This window comes from Somniosus microcephalus, chromosome 9 (assembly GCF_052327205.1).
Source record: "Somniosus microcephalus isolate GS21.2 chromosome 9, FLI_Smic_1.0, whole genome shotgun sequence".
Taxonomy (NCBI): Eukaryota; Metazoa; Chordata; class Chondrichthyes; order Squaliformes; family Somniosidae; genus Somniosus; species Somniosus microcephalus.
In genome coordinates this window covers 100,200,046-100,218,638 of record NC_140995.1, presented here as the reverse complement: position 1 = coordinate 100,218,638, position 18,593 = coordinate 100,200,046, and the positions used below count along the sequence as shown (strand labels likewise).

Here is an 18,593-nt window from a genome sequence, read left to right as displayed (position 1 = left end):
ATAAAATCATTCCCCTACGATGGTTTGATTGATAGAATCATTCATTGATGGTGTGGGATGGGATTTAAAAATAAAACAAGAAGTAGGCATACATGAGGGAGCGGGTAATAGAGGGTTGTGGGGGTAGGGTGGGAGGAGGCTTATTTGGATAATAAACACTAGTATAGACCAGTTGGGCCGATGGTCTGTTTCTCTGCTGTAGATTCCATATAACTCTATGTGATTACCTGGCTGTGAATAGATAGTTCCTATATCAAGCTTGAACATGCCCACCAATGTCCCACTCCTTAGGAGGTTTTTGGAATGGATCACCTGTAATAGAATAGAGGTAAATCATTTTGATGGACTTTGTTCTGTCAGAAATAAAACCTCCCGAATAATTTGAATTCAAAGAGCAAAGAGCAAGGTCAGCATTTTCTGATGACAGTGAAAAGGGAAATCAATTAATTTTAATAATTTCAATTTATTTTTCAGTGCTTCTAGAATGTGATTATATTTTTATTGCATAGAAGGCATTATTCCCTATATTTTCCCTATATTCCCCTTTATGTTTCCTGCCTATGTACATGAAAGAACACAACAATATAGAAACAATTCCAGCTGATCCAAATGTGTTATGACATCTATAGCTTACATTGAGTTTTGCTCATCTGCTTTTCACTCTCCTTGTTTCTCTTTTATCTTTGATTTTTTCTATCATTCTCTTCTCTCCTGTGGTTGCCATCACCATCCTTGACCTTTCCCCATCCCCTTTATAAAATGCTGCTAAGAGTTAAGAGGTTGCAGCTTATTCCCTCCTCTCTGTAGTGGAGTGATTCAATCTGCCACCTGTCCATAATATTATGTCCGTGTGTAATTGAGACACGGACTGCAGGAGTTGGTTACAACAGGTGTTTACTGAGTGGAGACAAAACTGGAACTACTATGCAAAGTTACTGCACAGGCTTATATACAGGGGTGGTCACTACTGGTACTGCAGTATACAGGGGCTGCAGAATATAGTTCCTTCTGCAAAGTACATACACTACACATAAGGGCACAGCTAGGATTATTAACTCACTATGTCGGGAACCATTGTGATGCACCTGCACACTAGCCCTTTCTTCATGGCACAACAATAATTAAAATCTGAAGTGGAGCATTGCAGAATACACCTGCAGCAAAGAACCACTGAAGAGCATCTCGGAGGAGTGCGCTGTATTTATAAATGTCTCTATACTTGCGTTATATTGAGATATTTATTACTCTGCTATATGTTTTGTAAGATTTAGTTTAAAAAATTATTTTCTTCCCATTCGTTAGTTAAAACTCCCTGCTAGACGCATCATCCATAGTTGAGAAGAAGGTAGGCTTTTTTGAATGCTGCTCTGAAACTTTCCGAAGGAGATGCTCCATTTGCCTTGGGATGATCCCATTCAATTAGATCATGGCTGACCTCTACCTTTACTCGCCTTCGTTCCGTAATTCTTAAAACCCTTACCTAACAAAAATCTATCAATCTCAGTTTTGACATTTTCAATTGACCGTGCTCAACAGACTGAAAGAGTATGGACATAGAGTTAATCGGCAGAAATGTGAGTTCTTTCAGAAGCGGATCTCGTACTGTGGTCATGTCATTGACCGGGAGGGGCTTCATAAGTCTCCTGACAAGATAGAGGCAGTTGTAAAGGCTCCCGCTCCGGATAATGTCTCTCAGTTGAGGTCGTTCCTGGGATTGATTAACTATTACCATAAGTTTCTACCGAATCTATCCACGGTACTGCACCCGCTGAACGCTCTTTTACAGAAAGGGGTACCATGGGAATGGAGCGAAAACTGTAAGAAGGCATTTCGCAAAAGCAAAGAATTGATCACCTCAGAGGAAGTGTTGGCTCACTTCAGCCCGACACTGCCTATTCGGTTGGCTTGTGATGCTTCTCCATATGGTATTGGGACAGTACTCTCACACAAGTTGCCAAATGGCACGGAAAGGCCAGTCGCGTTTGCATCCAGATCATTGACCTCCGCTGAGCGCAACTATGCGCAGATCGATAGGGAGGCTCTCAGCCTTGTATGGGGAGTGAAGAAGTTTAATCATTACCTGCAGGGCCAAAAATTCACACTTCTGACAGACCATCAGCCGTTGGTATCCATTTTTAACCCTAAGAAGGGTGTTTCGGTGATGACAGCACAGTGACTCCAGAGATGGTCCCTTTTCCTAGGGGCACATCAATATCAAATAGAATTCAAAGGTACAAAGCAGCATGGCAATGCTGATGGGCTGTCACGCCTGCCACTACCTGAAGCAGAAGAGACGATGAAAGTTGACCCTGTTGAGTTATTTCATTCGACCATCATCGAGTGTTTACCAGTCACCAATGCAAGTATTGAAAGAGAAACCAGGAACGACCCGACACTGTCCCGAGTTTACGAGGTGACAGTGAAGGGATGGCCAACACATGGTGATCCTCTGTTACCGGCATTCTCGGCAAGGCGAGACCAGCTGTCCGTCTGCCATGGTACTTTGATGTACGGGACAAGAGTGATTATTCCTCCTAAGTTACGGGAAAGAGTTCTAAAGGAACTGCATGAAGGTCATCTGGGGGGAGTTAAGATGAAAAGTCTTGCTAGGGCTTATGTATGGTGGCCGGGCATTGACCAACAGATAGAGGAGTTGACAAAAAGCTGCGCTGGGTGCCAAAAAGTGCAAAATGCACCTCCGATCGCACCGCTACACCCATGGGAATGGCTTTCAGCCCCATGGCAACGCGTACATATTGACTTTGCTGGTCCATTCATGGACTCCATGTTCCTAATTGCGGTGGACGCACATTCCAAATGGCCAGAAGTGATCAAGATGAATACCACTACTTCAGAAAAGACAATTGCGGTGTTAAGAACAATATTCGCAAGGAACGGATTGCCAGAACAGATATGTTCGGACAACGGACCACAGTTCGTGTCGGAAGAATTCCAAAAATTCTTAAAGAAGAATGGGGTGAAACATTATACCTCTGCCCCATATCATCCGGCGACAAACGGGTTGGCCGAGAGATTTGTCCAAACATTCAAAAAGGCAATAAAGGCCATGAACGATGATCAGATTCCGTTACAACACAAGGTGGACAATTTCTTAATGGCATATCGAAACGCCGCTCATGCAGTGACTAACTAAAGTCCTGCCATGATGTTTTATAACAGGAGGTTGCGGTCCAGGTTGGACTTGTTAAAACCAAATGTGCGGAGGGAAGTGGAAAACAAACAGTTCCGGCATATTAATAACAAGTCCACTCGAAGTTTCGACGTAGGACAACCAGTGTTGGCAAGGGGCTATGGAAATGAAAAATGGCAGTCCGGAACAATTCGGGCCAGACAAGGACCTCTGATGTACACAGTAGATATTGGTAACAATGTGATAAGGCATCATGCGGATCAACTGGTAGAATCAAGAGCAAGGGTCGAACCCATGGTTGCGACAGAGACAACTGTGGAAGACGTTAATGAACCTGAAGCATCTACCTCGGCAGGGACTGTACCTGATGATGACGTCCAATACATAGGAAACCAACAAGAAGAGTCACCTCAGCAACAAGAATCAGAGACCACTGAAAGGCGTTATCCAAACCGAATCAGAAGGCCTCCTGAGAGACTGAACCTTTGAACTGTTTATACCTGAAGTTATATATGTATATATGTTATTATGTTATGTTAAATGGGGATATGACTGTTAAGCTAAAAAGGGAGGATTGTGGTGTATGTAACCTGTTCCACCTTAAGAGAACTTAAGCCTGTTCCACCTTAAGTGATGTACTACTTTCTCTGGCTGCTGTATACGTAATACCGGTGGTGACCACCTGTATATAAGTACTGTGTAGTGATATTGTATTTAGTATAGTCCTGACCTCCAACTAGTAAAGACCTGTTGAACTTTATTCTTGTAGTCTGTGTCAGTAATTCATCTTAATACAACTGGAACACACAGACTTAACAGGTAGTGCCACCCATTAGCGCCTTAAGAGGACGCTAAGTGGGGTGCAAACCAACTAGCGCCCGGGCACGGCGATATCTGCGCCTCTCGCGAAATTGACTGGACATTTTGCGACGGCGCTAAACAATACCGCCCGATCTCGTGCGCACGCAGATCTTGACATCATTCGAGAGTGCAATGCCCTTGGGGCGCCCCGGACTGGAAATTCAGTGGCGCCCCCCTCCTTTCCGCCTAGCGATACCAACGACAAGTTGACTGCAACGCTTCCCAGTCGCTGTGGGGCTGGTGGGGGGGCGCTATTTAAATGGGGCCTCTTCCTGGCTTTTGTGTGGTAGCCATTTTTGCACCACTCGTTCTGAGAGAGAGATTTGGAGAGAGACAAAGAGAGAAAGAGAGAGACTTCTGCATTGAGTCAATGCTGTCTGAGGTAGTTTTGGCTTCTGACCATAACTTTGCAGGTACTTTGCTTTTTGACCATCGCGGTCAATTGGATTGCCCAGATACTATGGGGGCTGCAATGGTTGGGAACGTTGTCCTTCTCCATCACATTCAGAGGGCACAGAGATGCAGAGAGAGAGTGGCAATCATGGCCAGATGGAGGAGGGCCAACAGGCGTTGGTATAGGAGACCTTACCCTCCTAGGGTTTTTCGCCAACAGTTCTCCTACATTAACATGTCTGAGGAGCAGTGTTTGCGAAGGCTGCGATTCAGCAAGGAGGTGGTCACTGAGCTCTGCCACCTGGGAGAAGCAGGCCCCGGGACGTCGGTACCACGGCGGCTGAAGATTGTCGGGCAGGAGTGCGGGAAAGGCGGAGCAAGGCAAGAGCGGACCCTATTGTGATGGCGCCGATGAAGATGGCTGCTGTCCTTGTGGGCTCCGTGCATACCAGGCAGCTAAGTGTCCTTTGCTGATTGGTGCGCTCGGCTCGTTAAGAAAAAAGCATTTCACTGACTGGGTTTCACTTGTTGGATTTGGTTATGTGACAAATAAAATTAAAATTGAAATTGCTTCAGCCAGATCTGCAGCCTCAACTGAGGAGCAGGAAGTCTCTGTCGGTGGCAGTGAAGATAACAGTGGCTCTCAACTTTTATGCCACCGGCTCCTTTCAATCCGCTACTGGGGACATTGCCAATATCTCCCAGTTCGCGGTGCATTGCTGCATCCGTCAGGTCACAAATGCCCTCTTTAAAAGGAGATGAGAGTACATCTCTTTCCCCATGACCCCGGACAAGCAGCAAGAATGCGCAACGGGCTTTGCTAGGATAGCGGGCTTCCCCATGGCGCAGGGCACCATTGACTGCACCCATGTGGCTTTGCGGGCGCCGCAAGAGAATGCCGAGGATTTCCGCAACCGAAAGGGCTTCCATTCCTTAAACGTTCAGTTGGTCTGTGACCACAGACAGCTGATACTCGCTGTCAATGCTCACTTTCCTGGCAGCAGCCACGATGCCTTCATCCAGCGCCAGACTTCTGTGGCAGACCTTTTCGAGGCACCGCTTCACCCAGGAGGTTGGCTTCTCGGGGACAAGGGATATCCTCTGTGCACCTGGCTGATGACCCCGCTCCGTTCGCCCAATACCCCTGCTGAGCTACAATACAATGAGAGCCATCATGCTACCAGGAACATCGTTGAGCACACAATCGGCATGCTCAAGCAACGGTTCCGCTGTCTGGACCATTCTGGAGGAGCCCTGCAGTACTCGCCCGAGTGAGTCTCCCACTTTGTTGTTGTGTGCTGCATGCTGCATAACCTGGCAATCCTCAGGACCCAGCCAATGCCACCAGACATTGGAGCACCAGCAGAGGAGGAGGAGGAGGAGGATGAACATCAGCAGCACCAAGGCAGGAGGGAGGCATAAAGTGGAAGGGCCGTCCGTCAAAGGCTCATAGCAAGTCGCTTCTAGGCCCCCTCTGAGGGAATGGCTTCTGCCATTTAAACAACCTGAATGAAACCATCCCACAACCCCTAAGCCGGTCAAGGCAACAATGAGTGCAAAGACCAAACATGCACATTTTGAATTCAGACACTTCTTTATTTCCCAAACTGTGTCTCATTTCCACATGACAAAGTAATAGAAAGAAACACCAAAAAAAAGTCATTCACATAACTGGCTCTCACAACCTGGAGACAATGTCCAAAATAGTAACAAAAATTTGACCACGACCCTCGGCCTTCAATGAAACAATACATTTTGCGACACCTCCTACTTTTTACCCTTCGAGGGTGATCTGCCTCCCTTGCGAAATTGCCCCCTTCCCACCCTGCAGCTCCTCCGTAATGGGACCCCAGTGGCTGCAGAGCAAGATCGACCCATCCCTTTAAGAACTGACTGGCGCCAGTGTGTCTGTGTTCAATCGCTAACTGACAGCACCTGCGCTGCGCCCGCCCTCTGAGGTAGCGCCTCACTCCTCGCTTCTCGGGCTTAGTGCCTTAAGAAAGTTGTGTAGCGCCTGATTTAGCGCTCCAATCACCTCCAGGGGCAAGAGAGGCGAATTTTGCAGTCGGCGGCAATAATTTCCGCTGGGCGCTAAACTTTGCGCCCGGCTGATATTCGCGCCTCAAAATGGGCGATACCGAATTTCTCCCCCTATATCTCTAGTTTTAAGGCGATGCACCCTTATTCTGGACTCCCCCACCAGAGGAAATAGTTTCTCTCGATCTACCCTATCAAACCCTTTAATCACCTTAAACAACTCCATTAGATCACTCCTTAATCTTCTATATGCAAGGGAACACAAACATATCATTGGAGCCTCTCAAAGATGGAGGTCTTTGACTAAACAGTCAAGGACATGCTCCCTCAGGTCTGCTGCTAAACGATGACAGCTTTTGAACCCCAGCTAGAATTGTCTTTCCATTCCAGTTTATAGTCAGCTGTGGGAATATTTAACCCTTCATCCTACACCACAATTTGCTGACTAGTCTTTGTAAATTTATCAAGAACCTTTGAAAGTAACACAACCAATCTCTCTATGACATATTGTGGGTGTATTTCTGGGGGCTTCTCCTGCTCTGCTGTCACAAATTCAGCGGAAACTCTGTTTACCCACCAAACCCCTGCCAAAATTACACAGTGGAGCAGGAGCAGCTGAGGGGAAGTTCACCTCGTCACGGCCCAGAAATTCGGGTCAGGGGCTTCCCGCGAGTGCAAGCCCCCGACCTGCACTTACCTAGTGCGCCGGCCGTTGAGCTGTGGGCCCGCGTGGGATTCCGATCCTGAGCCTCCTCCAACTGCCGACGCGCAGTGCTTGCGTATCCCAGGGGCGCAGTTAGTTCGATGCGTCCCCTGGGATCACGTGGGCCATGGAGAGCCAATGGTAGCAGGGAATGCTTCATTCATAAGTTTGACAGGAAGAGCTGTCAATCCTATAAATACTATAAGTCCAATGCATCACTAAAACTTCAAATAAATTTTTAAAAAACATCACATTTTTAAAATAACTATAAATTACATGAAATAACTATTTAAAACAATCATTTAAATTTTTGAAAAAATTAATTACATTTTCTAACGGGGCTAAAAATAAACTTACCTTTCTTTAAAGTATTTAAAAATAATAAACCTGTGGAAAAAATGTTTTAATTTTAATTAATTCACCACTTACCTTGTTAAAAGCAGACCTTGCGCCAGCTTTTTACATGTCTACTTCTGGAGACTTACCCTCCCGGAGAACCCTGCAAAAAAAACGTCAGTTCGATGCGCACGCGCTGCCTCTCCGGCGCACGCGTTCCACCTGTCAACCCCTTCTTTCAGGGGAACGGAAGTGCTGGTTTCCCGTACATGCGCAGTGCATGCACGAAACCGGCACTTTCGTTGGGCCTACAGGTGAGTACCCCGTGCATACTCACGCGTTGGGACCCGAATCATATGTTTTTCCAGTGGGATTTTGAAAAGGTCTTAACTTTTATCAAATTCTTTTCAAAACAAGCAACACAGTTACAGAAGAATATATAAATGTTCTCACCGAGAGTTTGACTATTTTATCAAACATGACATCCGGAGATAGATGAAAGTCAAAGACGAAGTACTGGAGATAAAAAAAATGGAAAACAGAGATTTTAATAACTATCCAATCAGCATTCACTGAATGTTCAGTAGATATTATCTATGATGTATTATCTACATAAAAGTGCATCAAGGGACATTAAACACTAATGATGTCAATGCCACATGTTAGGTTTGGTGTAAGAACCTGAATTATTTAAACTACAATATATTAACTACCCCCCTTAAATCTATTCCAGATTAATCTCATCTAAAGAAGTGTATTTTTGCAATAAAATGTGAGTTACTTCTGAAACAAAACCTATTAGCTCAGAAAACAGCCCAGATTTTCCAACTAGCATTATTTTAATGGCAGTTTTACACATTTAATATAAATAGGTTATCATCAACATTAAAATAACAGCGATTGGAAGATTCAGGCCAGAGTGCCACTTATTTTTTATTTCAAGATAGAGCAATGAAAGGATACAATAAGAGGAATATTGCAACAACTAATACTTCTGATTTTTATTCAGTATGTGTGATCTTTAACAGTTGAATATACTGATGACCTTCATTATATCCCAGTAATAGAAGAAGTAGCCACCAGTACTTTTTCCCCACTGGGATTGTTTAAAGTAAAATTTTGTTAGATCGAGATGATATACCGTGTGAAATGTTAACATAAAAAGTGAAACTTTTAAAGGGACACTGTTACCATGGAATCGTACTTCAAATCTCTTTTTCTTTAAGAAGGAATGATGAACCAAAAGAATCAATTATCATTCTTATCATTATATCATGCTTTTGTAAACAAATCAAAAATCACTACCAAATACTTAATGGAGATTTATCCCCTTAGTAGGAAGAATGAATTGGAATCAATCTCTGGAAGAGCCAGTAGTTAGTGGTTAACTTAAACAGAGTGATTTATGTGGGCACAAGTGACTAAGGAAGAGGATGTCAAGTGCATAAATACCTCGTTGTAGTAGGGGCAGTTTGTTGATTCCTTCATACTTGTATATTTCTTGTCATCTCCGATCTCAACACAAACAACTGGATCCATGTTCAATCCCACTAGCTGTCTTGCTTCAATGACTGTAACACTCACCTTAAGTAGAAAGAAATGTAAAAAAAAAACAGCTCAAGCACATTTTGTTACTTCATGCAATAGTTAGGCAAACTGCTATATAAATACAGGAATAACTCTCTCCCTGCAAATGATTGAAAACATCATTGTCTAAAATGACATCAAAATGATCTTGTACAATTGTCAGACAATATTATTTTCTATTTTTATTTCCAATTTGCAAAATATTTCTCTGCATTCAATTACATGCATCTCCCTCATCCCAGGAGAGTAGACAAGTCTTTATTAATGTTACCATTGAACATACTGGGGCCCAAATTCTTCAGGTGCTCTGCATACTGGAGTATGGCAGGAGACCAGTAGGGCCCTTGGGAAAATGGCAGAGCCCCAGATGTGCTGGGTTTCCATTGTTTCTGGGAGTTTACGATTTGCTTTGTAAAGGGCAGAATCTCTGCCCACCTCATACAAGGCAACTGATGCCACTGCTCCAGTGGCTCAGGTGAAATCTGGCGGTTACTATGGCGGTTGCTATGTCCATTGATGTGAGGCATACCGACCTTTACATGGAGGTGTAGGCCCCACTGGTGGAACTGGTTTCACTGACATGCTTGAATCACGATGTCCAGCATACCCCTGAGGTCGAAAATGGCATGGAGCCCTTCACGTCCCCTTCTGCATATGTTCATGAGATTCTTGCATGTTTCGGGCAGGACACCTGCCCCAAGCCCAGCGAGCAGGGCCTTGCTACAACTGTACAGGGCGCTAGTGAGACCACACCTGGAGTACTGCGTACAGTTTTGGTCCCCTTATTTAAGGAAGGTTGTACTTGCATTGGAAGCAGTCCAGAAAAGGTTCACTAGGTTGATTCCTGGGATGAAAGGGTTGTTTTATGAGGAAAGGTTGAGCAGGTTGGGCCTATACTTGTAGTGTATGTACCTTTAAGACAGAACTACTTTTACAGCTCCTGTATACTGTAGTACCGGCAGTGACCACACCTGTATATAAGCCTTGCGCATGCCTCTGTACCCCCAGTCTTGAGACTACCTGTTAAGTATGTGTATTGTATTGAACAATTAACACAAAGACTTAAACGTATAACTCAAACAGGCCTTTACTGGTTGGAGGTAGGGACTGCACATAGGTCTTTACTTCATGCCCACAGGCGGGAACTGAGGGGAATCAGTACCCACAGTACTATTTATACCCCTATGGCCAGGAGTGGTACTGCGTATCACTACGCCCAACAAGTAGTGCAGTCCTGTCCATAGGTTCAAAGTAGCACACATATTACATACACAACATTCCTCCCTTCCTAGCTTTACAGTCATCTCCCCATTTAACATAACGTAATAACATATATACATATATAACTTCAGGTTTACATAACAGAATAACATAGATACATAGATAACTTCATGTCAAAAACAGATCACAGATTCAGTCTCTGCGGAAAACAGTTCACAGATTCAATCTCTGTGGTGTAGTCGGTTCACGTTGCTAGAGTGACTCATTCAATAGTCCTTCCATGGATTTAACAGTTTAAACTTCCGAACTGAATTGGCTCCGTTCGGAGGGACCACGTGTGTGATCTGGTAGAGGTGATAATGGTTCAGATGGGTCATCTTCTGTTTTTACTTTTCCTTTTCTGCTTCTTGGAGACTCTCTGGGCTCCATTGTCAGCTGCCACAGCTGCCAGCTGCATGCGCAGTTCCTCCTTCTCTTCCTCCTGTTTCCGTCGTAGAGCCAGCTTCTCCCGATGTTCCGTAGACTTTTGGTGCTCCTCCATGATTTCTGCACTTTGGGAGTCGAAGTTACAAGCTGGGCAGGACAGGACATCGTAATATTCGGTGTCGTCCTGAGCTAGACCAGTGAGAGGGTCGTCTATTTCCTCCATACCTAGCTGGACGTTAGCCAGCTCTTGTTCCAAATCCAGACATCTTTCCTGAAGAGACTTCTTCATGTGTACCTCTGCATCCAGCTTTTTCTGGGCTTTCAGCAAGTCGTTTACTAGTGACCTCATTTGTGATTTTAATACTTCAACTTCCTTTGGAGATTGATTGATCGGACTATGCAATCCCTCTACCGGAGCAGCTGTTTCAGCGGTCTGTTGTTCTACGTTGACGTGAGTCAGCGTACTTTTGGCATCCAAGGGCTGCTCTGTTGCAGTCATCTCAGTCTGTGTTGCCACCTCAGCTCTTCCAATAACCTTTGAGAGCTCCGAACCCCTTTCGTTTGAATATTGAAGTTCATGTTCAAGTTTTTCCCATTTCAGAGTCCTGTCCTTCAGCATATGCAGGAGTTGGCTGACCGTTAACTCCTCTGACATCAGACGTTTTGTGTGCTCCTGCTCCATTTTCTCCATCAGCTGCTTCTGTTGTCTTTCCAGATTCTCCAACTCTATATCAAAGAACTCTTTCGTTGCATTCAACTCTTGCTCAAAACGGCGAAGCATTTGTTCTAATTGCTGTTGTAGTTTGAAATGGAGTTGAGTTCGAGCCCGGTGTCCCTCAGAAATGGGCACATCAGTAGACTTGCCAGACTCAGAATCCACAGTTAAACTATGTTGTTGTTGCTCAGTGGAATTCTGTGCTGAAACTTTGTCTTTTGCACCTGAGTTGGGCTTACCATCATCCGTTCCAGAGTCTGGGCCGACTATCTTCACCGAGTTCTCACTCGTTATTGTTTGTAGGAAATGCCAGTCCATATTCATTTTCCTAATCCACTCCCGTCCTAGTAGTGGAGGACCTCCTTCAGATATCACATATAAGTCCATTATTTGACTGTCTTCGCCCTTGTGGGCCACTGCAACCTCTATTTTCCCGATGGGGTACACTCTTTGCCCCGTGTATGTTTTCAATATAATCCCCGTATCCTGTAGGGGAATATGTTGGAATAACTTTCCGTAATCTTTCTTATTTATGACCGTCAATGCCGATCCAGTGTCCAATTCCAGTTTTACTTGGACTCCTTCTATCTGAAGAGTGACCCAAATTGTCTGGAGGTCTGCACCCTTACCAGCGTTGAGTACTCTTAAGCTAGCCAGTTCATTACAGCTTAAGCTAGCCAGTTCATTACTGCTAGCGTCTGAATCGGACTCCTGTTCGGTCACCTTGTGTACCTTTGCGTATTTTCCTTGCGGTGACTTCTTGTTGCTGGTCTTCTTCCCTGACCTGCATACTCTAGCTATATGTCCAAGCCTACCACAAGTTCTACATTCTTGGTTTTTAAACCAACACTGGTTCTGATCATGCGTTGTCTTTCCACAACGATAACATTTGCCAGAACTCACACCCAATTTGTGTGCACTGAGCTCCGGTGACCGTAGCTGCATTACTGCCGTGCCTCTCGCTGCGGCTTCGTGTGCTGCTGCCATAGTGACCGCCTTCTCAAGCGTCAGCTCATTCTCCTCGAGCAGTCGCTTTTGTGTATCCTGTTTAAATAAACCACACACAAATTTGTCTCGTAGTGCATCTGTCAATCCCGTTCCAAACTGGCAATATTTCGCTAATTTACGCAATTCCAGCAAATATTCAGCATTGCTTTCATGCTGTAGCTGCCTTCTGTCGTAAAATTTAAATCGTTCCGCTAGCATCAGCGGCGTGGGGTTTAGATGATCTTTCAGGACAGTAACAATCTCATCGAACGTCTTATCCGCCGGTTCATCTGGTGATAACAGGTGTTTCAATTGCCCGTACGTCTTCGCACCCATTAAATTTAATAATGTTAGAGCTTTATCTTGGTCACGAATTTTATTGGCCTTACAATAATTTTTTACTCTTTCAACATATATGGCCCAATCTTCGAGGTCACTATCAAAGGTGCTAATATTCCCGTGTTTAGGCATTGTAGATTTGCAATTTCTCAGATTTTATTTTCTTTACTTGTTATCAAAGATGGCGGCTTCCCGCTCTTGCCGTCGTCCTCCGCCCACAAAATGGCGGTTTTCCCGCGCTTGGCGGTCTTCACCCGTCCCCCGACGCCGTCTCCCTTCAGCCCTCGAGTGCGGCCCTTATCTTCGCCGCGATCGATAGCCCGCGCTGTGCACCGCGACTCTCGCACCTTGAGCTTCTGCAGCCGCCGCGCCTTTCAGTCCGAGTGCGGCTCTTATCTTTGGTCCCGATCGCTGGCCCGGCTGCGCCCCTCACTTCAAAGCGGCCCGGCCCTTATCTGCCGATCGCTATCGCCCTACCTCTCTCTCTTCCCCAGTCCTGTCTTTACTCCGGTTCACAAGCTGATGGAGGCTTCAGGGTCCTAATGCCTGTCATATCCAGTCGCTGGAAGCTGTCAGGATTTCTGCTGCCCTTCAGTTTTGAGTGGGGTGTTGAGGATTGAAACCTCTCTTCAACGTCCTGTCTTTGGACGAAGCCGCCTGGAATAACTGCCGCAGGGTAAGAGCCTGACTCGTCGCCAGTGTTAAGTATGTGTATTGTATTGAACAATTAACACAAAGACTTAAACGTATAACTCAAACAGGCCTTTACTGGTTGGAGGTAGGGACTGCACATAGGTCTTTACTTCATGCCCACAGGCGGGAACTGAGGGGAATCAGTACCCACAGTACTATTTATACCCCTATGGCCAGGAGTGGTACTGCGTATCACTACGCCCAACAAGTAGTGCAGTCCTGTCCATAGGTTCAAAGTAGCACACATATTACATACACAACACTACCCTCCTCCAGTAAATACCTGTTTATTGTTAAGTTACAGCATCCGTGTGGTTATTGAAAAACATCATACTCTCAGAATCACGGATCTAACAGTGGCGACGAGTGTCGATTCGAATCTACCTGCAACTCTGCATTTCCCTTCAAGGATTCGCTCCGGGAGGGCGGTGTAAGAAAGTCGAGGACAGGAACACGGGCGTCGACCACGAGCAACCGCCCAGTCGTCCGGCAGAGAGTGAACATCGCAGGGGAGGCTGTGGAGAGCCGGGCTTGGTTCCCCAGCCACGACGATCAGCAAGAGACTGACGACAGGTCCAGCGCAGACCCTTCCCGGAGAGCGGCGGCTGGAGCCGACCGACGGCAGAGAGAAAGCCGAGCAGCGTCGACGGGGTAAGACAGAGGGTGAAGCGCACAGGGCGCAGCCGGAGGTTGAAAACCGAGCGGCGTCGAGAGAAAAAAAAACAAACCGGAGAGAGAGAGGGTAAAGCAACAGCCGGGTTCAGGACCGAGCGGCGTCGAGAAAAAAAAAAGAAAAAAGAATGCACAGAGCACAGCCAGGGCTCAAGGGCTGAACAGTGTCTGCGGGGAGAAGAAGGGAGAGCGCGGGAGACACCATTGAGCCGCGGAGAAGAAGGAAGAGCGCAGGAGACGCCATTTTTAGAAGCCGCAGCGGAGAAGAAGGGCGAGCGCGGGAAGGAAGGAAAGCACGGGAGACGCCATTTTGTGCCAGCGGAGAAGAAGGGGAAGCGCGGGAGACGCCATTTTTGACAGTAAATCACACCCAGGGATGCCGAAGAGTGGCAGTATCTCTACGTTCGACAATGAAGTCGAAGATTGGGTGACATATGTGGAACGTATTGAGGTGTACTGCAGGGCGAATGAAGTGCCAGATGCTAGGAAAGCACTGGTTTTGTTAAATTCCATGGGTGCAAAAACTTATGGGTTACTGCGAAATCTAATAACCCCAGAGAAGCCGGTGAACAAGAATTTCGAAAGCATAGTAGAAATCCTACAGGACCACTTAAACCCCACACCGCTGCTGATAGCAGAACGATTTAAGTTCCATAAAAGGAACCAACACAAAGACGAAAGCAATGCTGAGTACCTAATGGAACTGCGCAAGCTATCGAAACACTGCCAGTTTGGAGCGGGACTAGCAGATACGCTAAGGGATAAGTTTGTGTGTGGGCTACAAAGTGAAGGAACCCAGAAACGGCTTCTATCAGAAAAGGATCTTACGCTGGACAAAGCTTTCAGTATGGCAGTATCACACGAAGCAGCCGCAAGGGGCGCTGCAAAGATACAACGGAGACCGCAAGAATATGGCACCAATGAAATGTCCTATGGAACGGGGAAGTGCTATCGCTGCGGCAGAACAACACATGACCAGAAGGATTGTTGGTTCAAGGACCAAGTGTGCAGACAGTGTGGAAAAGCAGGACACATAGCAAGAGTCTGCAGGTCTGGGAAGCAAACCAACAGTAAGAAATCTCCACAGGAGAAGTACAAAAAGGTACACCAGGTGATGGACAGTGGTTCAGACGAACAGAAAAGTGACACAGACTCCGGAAGCAAGGAGCTGGGTTGTCTGAAACTACATAAGGTAATCAAAATGGAGGATCACCAGACTATCTGGGTTACACTCAAGATAGACGGAGTCCAAGTGAAAATGGAATTGGACACAGGATCAGCTCTAACAGTCATAAACCAAAGGGACTACAAGCGGCTATTTTCACATATACCCTTGAAAGCTACAGAGATTGTCTTGAAGACGTACACGGGGCAAAAAGTCTACCCCAAAGGAAAAATAAGGGTGAAAGTGATATATAAAGGCCAGGAAATACCTAAAATGGATATATATGTATTGCCAGATGGAGGACCACCACTGCTAGGGCGTGAATGGATCCGGAAGATACAATTAGATTGGCATTCCATACAGGCACTGAAGGTTGAGGCCAAAAAGGATGACGACGTCACACCTGGACGACTGTCAAAAATGCTAACTGATGCAAAAGAAGTGTTCCAGGAGGGACTCGGGACACTAAAAGGCATAACAGCAATGATTAAAATAGAGGAAAATGCAAGCCCAAAGTTTCTTAAGGCCAGACCAGTGCCTTATGCGATCAGACCAGCTGTCGAAGCAGAGTTAGAAGGGTTGGAACATTCAGGAGTACTGTCCAAAGTGGACTGGAGCGAGTGGGCTACACCCATCGTTCCTGTAATGAAGAGGTCGTTGAGTAATACGCCTGGGGAACCAAAGAAGGTCCGCATCTGTGGGGATTTTAAGGGGGACAATTTCTTATTAGCCTACCGAAATGCGACACATGCAGTTACCAACCAGACCCCGGCCATGATGTTCTTTAACCGAAGGTTGAGATCTCGTCTGGACTTGCTCAGACCAAATGTGCGAAGAAATGTTGAGGACAAACAATTCCAGCACATCAATGAGAAGCTGACAAGGAGCTTCAATGTAGGACAACCAGTCTTGGCCCGTGACTATCGAACAGAGAAATGGCAACCCGGAACGGTATGCACAAGGCAGGGGCCATTAATGTACACAGTGGATGTCGGGGAGAACATTGTGAGACGCCACGTCGATCAGATCTTAGCGTCACAGGAACGAGTCAACCCCATGTCTCGTGTACCTGGGGATGAACCCGACATACCGGTAGCATCTACCTCAGAACCAGTAGCAGTGGAACCCGATGAACTACCTGATGAAAAGGGGCCAGAATCGCCTCTGCACCAAGAACAAGAACCTCAGGAAAGGCGCTATCCCGAAAGGGTCAGGAAGCTGCCCCAAAGACTGAATCTATAAATGGGCTATTGTTGTTTAATGTACATGTTAAAGTGTTAATTGTTATTTGAATATTAGGGGTACTACTAATCTAAAAGGGGAGGAATTGTAGTGTATGTACCTTTAAGACAGAACTACTTTTACAGCTCCTGTATACTGTAGTACTGGCAGTGACCACACCTGTATATAAGCCTTGCGCATGCCTCTGTACCCCCAGTCTTGAGACTACCCTCCTCCAGTAAATACCTGTTTATTGTTAAGTTACAGCATCCGTGTGGTTATTGAAAAACATCATACTCTCAGAATCACGGATCTAACAATACTCTTTGGAGTTTAGAAGAATGAGAGGTGATCTTATTGAAACATATAAGATTCTGAGGGGGTTGGACAGGGTGGAAGTTGAGAGGATGTTTCCCCGTGTGGGGAAATCTAGAACGAGGGGGCATAGTCTCAGAATAATGGGTCGTCCATTTAAGACGGAGATGAGGAGGAATTTCTTCTCTCAGAGGGTTGTGAATCTTTGGAATTCTTTACCCCAGAGAGCTGTGGAAGCTGAGTCATTGAATATATTCAAGTTTGAGATGGACAGATTTTTGAGCAACAGGGGAGTCAAGGGTTATGGGGAACAGGCAGGAAAGTGGAGTTGAGGTCAAAATCGGATCAGCCATGATCTTATTGAATGGTGGAGCAGCTCGAGGGGCCGAATGGCCTACTCCTGCTCCTATTTCTTATGTTCTTGTGTTCTTAGGCAAGCACAAACACAACAGAACTGATTTTTGTACTTCTAGCATCTCGTTGCCACCCAAAAGCAGGGCGGTAATGAGACAAGAATCACCCCCAGTGATCTAACCTGCTGCAGCACTCAAACTCCAGTTTAAACCCCTCTCTTTAGTGCTTCCTCTGAGTAAGTGACTGGACTCTCCAATCGTTTCCCCCACCTGCTTCAAATGAGACCATCTCAGGATCAAACCCACCTAATGCAGTGCAGCATGACGTGATTTCCAATAAACCAAAGCATTGACCATTGTTTACAGAGAATATCTTGATTACAGGTTTATTGAAATTGAATCTTTTGAGAGTTTTTATTTACTTGATAGTGATGAAATGGAACTCAACAATTTTTAGGAGAGAAGCTGTAGTGTAGGTTCTTATGTTGGAAATTATATATGTGATGTCCAGACTGATTATAAATAAAAACAATGTTGATGCTGGAAATATGAAGCAAATGCTAAAAGTACTCAGCAGGTCAGGCAGTATCTGTAGAGAGAACAGATAAGTTAATGGGGGGAAGTTTAACCTAAAAAAAAGGTGGGCTTGGAGCATGGGGGTAGTTAAATTGTTAAAAATCGGATTCCCGACCTGAACCCGCCCACTTCTGATTTTAATGGAGGTGGGACGGGGGCGGGCAACCAATCCGCTGCCAGGAGGCAGGACATCAATTAAAATATTTAATGGGGCTGGAAGCCTGTTCTTTAACCTCCATTTTGTTTTTAACTGCAGCTGTACGGGTTTTACACAATTCGTAGTTACAGCAAGGCGGTGACTGCAGGATCCAGGAGGTAAGTGCCTTTACACATACCTTCTGGATCCAAGGTCCCTGCCTAACCCACCCCCCACGATTGGAGACTCCCTTGCAAGGCCTCCGATCAACCTCCACGAGGCCTTCCCGCACTCCTCCGGTCTTCAGCATGCTCCTCCTGGCCTGAGCTTCTGCAGACCCCCCACTTGCTCCTCCGGCCACCACCTGGCCCCCAATGATCCTGGCACCCCTCGATGTTCCTCGCACCCCCCCGCAATGATCCTCCCACTGGCCCCCGATATTCCTCGCACCCCCCCAATGATCCTCCCACTGGCCCCCGATGTTCCTCACACCCCCCGCCAATGATCGTCCCACTGGAACCTTCCGATGTTCCTGCCACCTGGCCTCCGATCTTTCACCGGCCGCCACCTGTTTTCCTCCCACCCCCTCTGATCCTTAGCATCACCCGCTCCCCCACTGTGTTCCTCCAGCCGACCCCGGCCACCCCGCGATCCTTCCCTCCCTCCTCTGTGCGGCCTAGTGCCACAAGTGTAATGTATATACCTT

At 46.2% G+C, this 18,593-nt stretch overlaps 1 protein-coding gene across 1 annotated transcript in view; it reads right to left on the bottom strand.

The window, feature by feature from the left end:
• otofa (otoferlin a) overlaps positions 1-18,593 on the bottom strand; it is a 214,899-nt gene that overhangs the window by 178,974 nt on the left and 17,332 nt on the right. The window contains exons 4-6 of the mRNA XM_085998196.1: positions 8,934-9,065; positions 7,935-7,997; positions 228-312 (exon numbers count right to left, since the gene is read on the bottom strand). Coding sequence (XP_085854322.1) covers positions 228-312; positions 7,935-7,997; positions 8,934-9,065 — 280 coding nt within the window. The remainder of the gene's footprint in view (positions 1-227; positions 313-7,934; positions 7,998-8,933; positions 9,066-18,593) is intronic.